General features: G+C 44.0%; 2 protein-coding genes across 2 annotated transcripts in view; one reads left to right on the top strand and one right to left on the bottom strand.

Moving 5' to 3' along the window:
• sfxn4 (sideroflexin 4) overlaps window positions 1–3106 on the bottom strand; it is a 7229-nt gene extending 4123 nt beyond the window's left edge. The window contains exons 1-5 of the mRNA XM_037684687.1: window positions 2967–3106; window positions 2814–2879; window positions 2680–2739; window positions 2582–2608; window positions 724–778 (exon numbers count right to left, since the gene is read on the bottom strand). Coding sequence (XP_037540615.1) covers window positions 724–778; window positions 2582–2608; window positions 2680–2739; window positions 2814–2879; window positions 2967–3005 — 247 coding nt within the window. The 5' untranslated portion in view covers window positions 3006–3106. The remainder of the gene's footprint in view (window positions 1–723; window positions 779–2581; window positions 2609–2679; window positions 2740–2813; window positions 2880–2966) is intronic.
• A 576-nt stretch (window positions 3107–3682) lies between these two features.
• prdx3 (peroxiredoxin 3) overlaps window positions 3683–10038 on the top strand; it is a 7404-nt gene continuing 1048 nt past the window's right edge. Inside the window, exons 1-6 of the mRNA XM_037684666.1 lie at window positions 3683–3736; window positions 6888–6978; window positions 8280–8421; window positions 8503–8638; window positions 8739–8842; window positions 8915–9080. Of these exons, the coding sequence (XP_037540594.1) occupies window positions 3701–3736; window positions 6888–6978; window positions 8280–8421; window positions 8503–8638; window positions 8739–8842; window positions 8915–9080 (675 nt within the window). The 5' untranslated portion in view covers window positions 3683–3700. The remainder of the gene's footprint in view (window positions 3737–6887; window positions 6979–8279; window positions 8422–8502; window positions 8639–8738; window positions 8843–8914; window positions 9081–10038) is intronic.

Below are 10038 nucleotides of genomic sequence, written 5' to 3'. Positions count from 1 at the left end.
AGTCATATTTATGAGACATCGTCATAATTATGAGACATTAAGTCATAATTATGAGATATTAAGTCATAATTATGATACATTAAGTCATATTTATGAGGCATTAAGTCATATTTATGAGACATCAAGTCATATTTATGAGACATTAAGTCATAATTATGAGACATTAAGTCATAATTATGAGACATAAGTCATGTTTATGAGACATCAAGTCATAATTATGAGACATTAAGTCATAATTATGAGACATTAAGTCATATTTATGAGATATTAAGTCATAATTATGAGACATTAAGTCAAATTTATGAGACATCAAGTCATAATTATGAGACATTAAGTCATAATTATGAGACATTAAGTCATATTTATGAGACATTAAGTCATAATTATGAGACATTAAGTCATATTTATGAGACATCAAGTCATAATTATGAGACATTAAGTCATAATTATGAGACATTAAGTCATATTTATGAGACATCAAGTCATATTTATGAGACATTAAGTCATAATCATGAGATGTCTTATATGTCCACAATTGTGCAGATAATGAGTAAATGTAAACATTTTGTTTTTAAACTTGATCTTTTTCTTTTCAGATCTTGCTTGTGATGCATTTCTTCTGTAACAAAATGTAATAATCTAAAAGTTTCCATAATAACTTCATGGTTAGAATAGACGGAAGGTTTTAAAGTTTTGTTCAAACAGAAATGTTATGAACGGTACCTGGGGGGCGGAAAGCTAAAGGAATAACTGATCCAGAATCAGCATGAACCGACGACTGTAACACAGAGAGGCAGGAGGTGAAACGTTTCTCTGAACAGTTCATTTCATGGAAAAACATTAAAAATGATAAAACCGATCGGGTTCTAATTAAACATGAAGGGAACAGAACAACAGATTCCACGGAGTCACAGCTCTGACCAGCAGCTGTAGAACCTCACCAGCAGCAGAACCCTCAGTGGTTTTCAGTACCAGTCTCTCTCATGGTTCTGGAGGAGCTCTGGCCCGCTCTTCTTTATGCTCTTCATTGGGTTCTGCTCAGCTCTCTGAAGGTCCACCACAGAATCAGTCAGGTGGAGGTTCTGGACTCTGACTGGACCTTGGTTCTGTTCTGACTCATTCTGTTGTAGATCAGCTGCTGTGTTTGGGATCATGGTTCTGTTGGACCCAGTTTGGTTCAAGCGTCAGTTGTTCGGACAGATGGTTCTCCAGAACCTGTTGGTCTCCAGAGGAGTTCTGGTCGACTCAGTGACTGACAGGAGCCCGAACCATCAGCCTCCACCACCGTGCTGACAGCTGGAGATGTTTGCTGCAGTGCATTCTGGGTAAACATCTGCCCTCTGCTCTGATTCTGGTCCAGAAGTCTGGTGGTTCCTTCAGATGAAACTTTCCAAACCTCAGTGGTGCTGCCATGTTGTTTTTGAGGAGGTCATGACCTTTGACCTGCTGACTGAGGCCTGTAAAGTCACTGCACAGTCTGACCTTCAGGGTGGATCTGCTGTGAAGATTGACAGCTGTCTGAAATGTTTTCCTCCCCTGAATAATCTCTCTCTGTAAATGGACTCTAAATGACCTTTGACCCTTCCCAGATTGACGGGCAGCAACAGCTGCTTCTCTGAGGTCATTGCTGATGTCTTTCTGCCTTGGCGTTGTGTGCACACCTGGATGCTGCTGATCACAGGTGGTCCCATCAGTTGATCAGCAGCCCCTGATCCTAAATCTCTGAGATCCTGTGGAAACCACTGAAACCAGTCGTCGTTTCATAAATAATGTCTCGGTGGAATCTGTAGAGTTTTGCTCACCTGAGCTTTGATTGAAATAATTTTAGAACCAGATCAGTTTTACTGGCCTGACGTAAAGCCATACGACAGAGAGAGGACAGGCTTTGTCCACAACTGCAATGTTGGTAACTAGGCCGTTAATAAGCAAAATAAAAGGCAGAGAAAGTAGGGACAGAGCAGACTGTACTTCTTGAGGAAGCTGAAGTCCTTCAGCGTTTGCAGCAAGATGCTGCATATCTTCTATAAGTCTGTTGTAGAGAGCGCTGTCTCTTCTGCATCATCTGCTGGGGGAGCAGCACCAGAGCAAGAGACTTCAAAAAGATCAAGAAGCTCATAAAGAAGGCTGGCTCAGTTCTGGGGACTCCTCTAGAACCTTTGGAGACGATTGTACAAAGAAGGATTCTTCATGAAATGAAGAACATTATAGACAACCCTCAGCACCCTCTTCATCAGACTGTCATATGTCAGACTGTCATACAACGTCAGACTGTCATACAACATCAGACTGTCATACAACATCAGACTGTCATACAACATCAGACTGTCATACGTCAGACTGTCATACAACAACAGAGTGTCTTCAGTCAGAGGCTTCTTCAGAGCTGCTGTAGGACAGACGCTACAGGAGATCCTTCCTGCCCACAGCATCAGCATCTAGAACAACTCTTTAATGAAACCAGGATGATGAGTTACATTTAATCTACCTCTGGGATTAATAAAGTATTTTTGAATCGAATTGAAGTCATTCCTGTAGTGATGCACGTCATAAGAGATCAAAAGATGAGTCTGCTGAGACTTACCAGGGAGAGGATCACTGCAGCTTCCTCCTGAAACAGGAAACAGACGGTGTGAAGGATCTGCAGCTCTGACTGAACACAGAATAAAAACCCAGCCTGACCTTTTCACTCAGCTGCTGTCCACCTGCGAGGAGAGCATCGTGGGCCTTCACGATTTCAGGCTGAGGAGAAGGAGCAGGTAAATAAAGCAGGTACAGCATCTCACAGCATCACAGGGTTAGAGATAAAAACGTACATCAGAGGAGAGCAGCAGAGACGGGTCCAACACACTGACCCAGGTCTGCAACCGATGGACAAAAGACTGCACAGACAGAAAAACATCAGATGAATCCATCACATTTAATTTAATCCACAGTGTTGGTGGAGAAGATGTGCAATAATCAGTCACCTGTCCGAGTTGTCTCCACTGCAGCAGATTAGGATCCATTAGAGCAACAAAAATATTTATATTTTATTAAAAAAAATACAATCAAAACGACACTGTCTCATGCTTTGAGGTCAGGTCCTGCTTAGAATACACTTCCGCTCTGAATCACGTGACAAACGGTGGTACATTCATGTTGCAAACATAAAGTAGGACTTTTCAGGTGTCCACTACGTTCACTTCGAAGTTTTTTCTTCGGGGCTGCGAAAAACACGTTGAGACGAATCTGAGTCAAAGTATTTTAAGTAAACTCGATGCAAGCTATTATCTGAGCAACGTTTATCATACAAGAGCCGCATGTTTTCTACAAATAATCAACTAGACATTTGAAAATAACATAAACCGAAGTTATACGAATGGGAAATAAAATGCACGCCTGCTATTATTACGAAGCTCTTATTAATGTATAGAAATTCCTTGTTGTGAGTTCAACTCTAACGTTTTAACAACGAGCTTCGGGCTTTAAGTGAACCTTTTTTTTTCCGCACTGCAATGCGGGTTCCTGAAGGCAACACAACGGTTTTCCTCCTTTTCGTAAATGATTTAATTTTACCATTTAGTGCTCTGATTTATAAAACAATAACTCTGAACCTAACACGTTATCAAAGGATTGTTTAGTTTTTTTATTTGTATTTTCTCCAAACGTCAGCAGCACGTGCCTGAATGACCCGGTCAAACCTGTTGTGACATAATCCAAGATGGCCGCCACCGTAGCACGACTGCTCCGGAGCTCTGTGAGTAGGACAACACGGCCGACCCGTGCGCGTGTAATTTAATAGGTCTGTCGGTCGGTACTGGCCCGGTGTCGGTACCGGGCAGCCGTACCTGAACGTTTGCTCGGTTTTCTAAACGCTGCGGCGCCAACATGTGGCCCGCGGGCCCTCAGTGAGACACTGGTTCAAACTCCAGGGTCCTTTATTAAAACTTTATTATTATTAAGGTCAGCCGTAATGTTTCCAACAGGACTTTAAAACAACAGATTATTACATACTTCAAACTGAAGCCACTAAAAATCACACTTTGTTCAGGAGCCGGTGTAAAAATGAGATTAAAATTGAGAAATAATGATTTAATCTAATCAGAACCATTTCTGCAAAAGTAATTATGCTGAACACTGAAACTTTGGTCTGAAAGCTACTAAAAAGTTTGTTTAGCCGATTTTTGTTTGTTAAAGTGGACAACTTTTATTAACAGCAACTGCAGATATCGAACGACTAGAAAAATGACATGCAGCAGTTTCAGTGAAAAGTCTGAACTGTGGAGGATGAACGGCTGAAAGAGCTGAAGCTTAAAGGCACGGAACAGTAGCTAAAAGCTAAAGGAAGCAGCTCACTAGCTTCTGGCAGATCTTCAGAGGCCGCTGTAAATGAGGGAGAGCTGGATCTGGAGGAATACACATCATCTGTCCTCGGATACATCAGCAAGTGTGTGGATGATGTCACCACCACCAGGACTGTGAAGAGCTACCCGAACCAGAAACCCTGGCTGAGCGCAGAGGTCCGTACCCTGCTGAAAGCCAGGGATACTGCCTTCAGGTCTGGCGACTCACAGGAACGGGGGAGGTCTAACTCTTTATACCAGCTCTTTCCTTTGGCCAAAGCAACATATGCAAGAAGATCCAGGGACATTTCTCCTCACAGGACCCACGGAGCATGTGGAGGGACATTGTGCATCACAGACTAGAACAGCAGGAGTGCACAAGGGACCCATCACTGCCTGATGCTCTTAACAGGTTCTATGTCTGCTTTGAAGACCCAAATAGAGCACCCAGCACCAGACTCACCTCACCTTCTGAAGAAGAGCTTCTCAGCGTGACCTCAGCTGAAGTGAGGAGTACTTTCAGGAGGATTCATCTTTACAAGGCAACTGGCCCAGACAACATCCTGGGGAAGGTGTTGAAAGAACGTGCCGATCAGCTCTGCGAGGTGCTGGTCGACAAACTCCTCCCTCACCCTGGCAACAGTTCCCACCTGCCTGAAGACTGCCACCATCATCCCAGTCCCAAAGAGCTCTGCAGTGACTGGTCTGAATGACTGTCGGCCATTAGTCCTCACCCTGATAGTCGCCAAATGCTTCTAAAGACTGGTCATGATCCACATCAACGAGAACCTCACCAGTATGCATAGTCCAAGAATCTATAAACAGAAGACACCATCTCCTCTGTGGTCCACACTGCTCTCACCCACCTGGAGAAGAAGGACTCCTACGTCCGTATGCTCTTTGTGGACTTCACTTCTGCCTTCAACACCATGATCCCCCAAACCCTGATGGACAAACTACTCACACTAGGACTAAGCCCCTCCATTTGTAACTGGGTCCTGGACTTCTTAACAAACAGACCACAGTCTGTGAAGATCCACAACTTCTCCTCCTCCACCATAACCCTCAGCACTGGCTCTCCTCAGGGATGTGTGTTGAGCCCCCTCCTGTTTACTCTGCTCACATATGATTGTGCAGCTACCCATCCAGGCTGTCACATTGTAAAGTTTGCAGATGATACAGCGGTGGTGGGATGCATCACAAACAATGATGAGTCCAGCTACAGGCAAGAGGTGGAACACCTGGAGAGCTGGTGCAGAGAGAATAACCTTCACATCAATGTGAAGAAGACAAAGGAGATGGTGGTGGACTTTAGACTGAACCCCACCCCACACCCATAGGAGGATCTGCAGTGGAAGTGGTCTCCAGCTACAAGTACTTGGGTGTACACATGAACAACAACCTCAGCTGGAGCAACAACACCACCAGCCTGATGAAGAAAGCTCATCAGAGACTCTACTTCCTCAGACGGCTGAGACGAGCGGGTCTGGAAGCTCAGTCCTCACCTCCTTCTACAGGTGTGCAGTGGAGAGCATCCTGTGCTCCAGCATCAACGTGTGGCATGGAGGCTGCACAGCTGCAGAAAGAAAAGCTCTGCAGAGAGTGGTGAAGGCTGCACAGAAGATGTTGGAGTCAGTCTCCCCACCATCACAGACATCTACACCTCCAGATGCAGGAAGAGGACCACCTGCATCATGAAGGACCCCACTCACCCAGCACACACACTTTTTGCCCTGGTCCCCTCAGGAAGGAGGTTGAGGAGCATTAAGTGTAGAACCACTAGACTGAGGAACAGCTTCTACCCTGAGGCAGTTAGACTCATGAATCTCTAACCAGAATAATCACTGTGAAAAACCACTATAATTCCACTTTAATTGGCAACATGTGACTTGTCTGTGCTGCTGATCTCATGCTGCTGATTATTTCATGCTGCTGTGTTCATTCGTACTCCTCTACTCACAGACTCATGTTCGTGCTGCTGTTGTTAAGCCGTATTGTTTTACATTATTAGTGTTTAGCATATATTAGTGTATACTTTAGATCTGTATTTACCATTTCTTTTGACACTTTATACTTTTGCTGTTTTTGGGTGTAACTGGGACCGTGTTCATAATTTAGTTCCTCTTCATGTACCATGTGGTGAAATGACAATAAACCTACTTGAACTTGAAAATGTCTAGAAGCTAAAGGAAACAGACTATTAGTCTGAAGCTAACTGGTGTGAAACAGAAGCTAAAGTTGAACAGCTAATGCTAAAAGATAGAATAGCTAAAAGCTAAATGAAGCAGAACATTAGCTTAAAGCTAAATTATTAATCATTAGTATTGTTGTACTACATGTTTAAATAAATATTAAATAGAAAAATGAAAAAACTATTTCTAGAAGCTAAACAGACTATTAGTCTGAAGCTAAATGGTGTGAAACAGAAGTTGAAAATAGCTAAAACGTTAACGCAGCCTAGAGTCCATTGCTAAATATCAGCCGAAGATGTTTCAGTCTGTAAAGAGTGAGGCTTCCTGTTTCAGAGCCAGCATGTTTGTTTGTTTGTTTGTTGTTGTTGTTTAGGCGCAGCTCGCATCAGGAGGGCTGAGAGTCGCAGCGGCTCGTCAACATGAAGGCTGCGGCGCCTCCCTCCACAGACGCCTCCTCTCCACCAGTACGTACCTAAACAGGACCGGCCTAATGATACTGGCCGCTTGGGGCGGCGCGGTGGTCGGAGCTGCCGCCTCACAGCACGAAGGCCGCAGGTTCGCCCCCCTCTTTGTGTGAGGAGTCTTTGCTCCGGGGGTTTTCCACCTTGTGATTAATGTGTGGATGTTTATGAAGCATTCACACTGTTGTGATCCTGTTTATATTTATTATTACTCCGTATTCTTCCAGTTATATTAAACTATTCTGAACGTTTCTCAGCACGATGCTCCTCCCACAATTTTCAAACTATTTCAACAAATCATGAATCAAAACGTTTTTTTTTTTTTTCAGGACAATCCTGCTCTGACTTTTGGTATTGGTGCAACTTTAGCTGTTTGAAACATTTTAGCCTTTTCTGACATTTTTTCCTCAGAAAATGAATTGAGCTCATTTTCCATCCTTCAGATCTTTAGATCCGTTCACAACCTTTTACTGCTCCTTTCACTTTCTGTTCAGCTTCTTTCAGAAAATTAAAAAATGTCCAGCTACTTTAAACTGTTTATTTCTTCAGCTGTTTTGTACTCCTTTCATCTAATTTCTGTTGCCATTTCAGCTACTTTAACATTTTTTATGTTAACTTTAGCTTTTTCAGTCAGTTACACAATTTTTTTGCACTCATTCGAACTTTTTTCATCCTAATTCAGCAAAAATGTGCTCTCTCCACTTCCTTCTGGTAATTTGAACTTCTGTGTTTTTAGCTACATTTCAGCTGTTTTTTTTAAGTTACGACATTTTTGTTGCTCATTTATGCTGATTTCAGCTTCTTATGCTCCTTTCAACTTATTTCTGATAGTTTCAGTTATTTCAGCTACTATTCAGCTGTTTTATGCTATTCTTTGCATTTTCAACTAATTCCACATGTTTAGCTCATTTCAGCTCTTTCCACTTCTGGTAGTTTAAGCATCTTTCTGCCTTTTTCAGCTACTTTTTTTTTTTTAGCTAATTTCCTACTTTCTGTGCTCATTTAAACTGCATTCAGCAAACGTTCTGCTTTCTTCTGCTAAGACATGTTTTTCCATTTCAGCTAAAATTCAGCCTTTTTGTTTTTATCTAATTTCAGCTGTTCTTCAGCGCTCACTGTATTTTGCAGGAAATGCATTTTTCTAGTTCTAAATAAATGTGATCATTTTGTCGTCCAGCTGAAAGTTTCAGATCCTTCTGATATTTCTCTTCGTGGTTTATCAACTCACGTAGACATGAAGGAAACCGTTAGCGCGTGGCTAACGGTGATAAACGAGTAAAACCGTTTGGCCCGTGTTTTATCAGGCTGCTCCAGATGGGCTGCAGCCGTCACCCAGCCGGCCCCCCCCTTCAAGGCGACGGCCGTGCACAACGGCGAGTTCAAGGAGATGAGTCTGACTGACTTCAGGGGCAAGTACCTGGTCCTGTTCTTCTACCCGCTGGACTTGTGAGTACTCCTGAAGGACCCGTACCGGACCTGCGGAGGGTCGGCGATGTCGTCGCTCATGGTTTCGTTGTCGTCCTGCAGCACGTTCGTTTGCCCCACGGAGATCATCTCGTTCAGCGACAAGGCCAACGAGTTTCACGACGTCAACTGTGAGGTGGTGGGGGTGTCGGTGGACTCGCACTTCACCCACCTGGCCTGGACCAACACTCCCAGAAAAGTACTGTGAAAGTTCATTTGGACTTTTAATTATAAAATGCAGAAACTCCTGGCGTCAGACCTGGAGGGGTGTGCGCTCAGTAAGTGTGTTTTTCCTTCAGGCTGGAGGTCTGGGTCAGATCCACATCCCGTTACTGTCGGACCTCAACAAACAGATTTCCAGAGACTATGGGGTCCTGCTGGAGGGTCCGGGCATCGCCCTGAGGTTGGCTCACGTTAAACATTGTCCCCGCCCGCCCGCCCGCCGTCTGTAATAAAATGTTGGTTTGTCGCTCAGGGGTCTGTTCATCATCGACCCGAACGGCGTAGTGAAGCACATGAGCGTGAACGACCTGCCGGTCGGCCGCAGCGTCGAGGAGACCCTTCGCTTGGTGAAGGCGTTCCAGTTTGTCGAGACCCACGGGGAGGTCTGCCCCGCCAGCTGGACCCCCAAGTCCCCAACGGTGGGTACCCGGTAGTCCTACTTTGTTTTCACACATGGCCGACCGCCTGACGGTCGGTCAGCGAGGCCGCGCAACATCTGCACAAACGACTGGACTACGCCGCACGTGACGAAAGAGCGCCTCTAAAGGTTCGGGGGTGTCTACTTCCTGTTTCACGTTCAAAGAGGCCGTCGTAGTTTAAAACCGTAACCACCGTTCTGTGTTCCTCTCTGGACCAATCACATCCCTACAGAGTCCACAAAGGTCCAAAAACCGTAAGAACAAACATTCAAGTGGTTGTAAGGAGCGAGCGGCTGCGACACCTGAAGTGGTTCCATCACTTCTGGACTGTTCAGAGCACTTGAATAGAAGACGCGACCATTAAATTAAATTAAATTAAATTAAATAAGTTTTTACATTTATAGGCCGCGCTTGTGTGCAAGCTGTGGGCGTCCTGTTGCAACAGCAGATATTTACACAAAGATTATTAGACTTTAATTAAATACGTATTGGTAACAACGTACAGTAAATGTTTATTTCTGAACGGTGTCGTAACACGACTCGTTAAATTAAAAATTAATACAGTAATTACCAGGAAGTCATTGAAAGCCGGCTTCGTCGTCGTCCTGCGCGGAAGTTCCCCCTCCCCCCCTCCCCCCGTGACCTAATCTGTAATCTCATCGGTCAGATTTATATTTTTCATCTTATTTATACAGGTAGTCTCAGAGTCACGAGGACCCCCTCCCCCCCGGGCAGAGACGAGCGCCCAGGTGTGATGAAGCAGGAAGCTCGTTAACTCATCAATTAGTCGCGGTGTTCAAAGCGTGTGAAAAGCAGCGGCTTATGTTCCGGAAATTAAAAACGGTTATTGGGAAAGTTTCATTTTAAACAAACAAAAGCCTCATGAGAAAAGTTCAGTCTTTATTTTAACTCGTTTAAAGTCTTTATTAGTTTTAACACGTTTAAAGTCTTTATTAGT

Source organism: Nematolebias whitei, chromosome 1, assembly GCF_014905685.2.
Source record: "Nematolebias whitei isolate Nwh7 chromosome 1, NemWhi1, whole genome shotgun sequence".
Classification (NCBI taxonomy): Eukaryota; Metazoa; Chordata; class Actinopteri; order Cyprinodontiformes; family Rivulidae; genus Nematolebias; species Nematolebias whitei.
The sequence above is the reverse complement of the archived record's forward strand: the minus strand, read 5'-3'. Positions and strand labels throughout refer to the sequence as shown.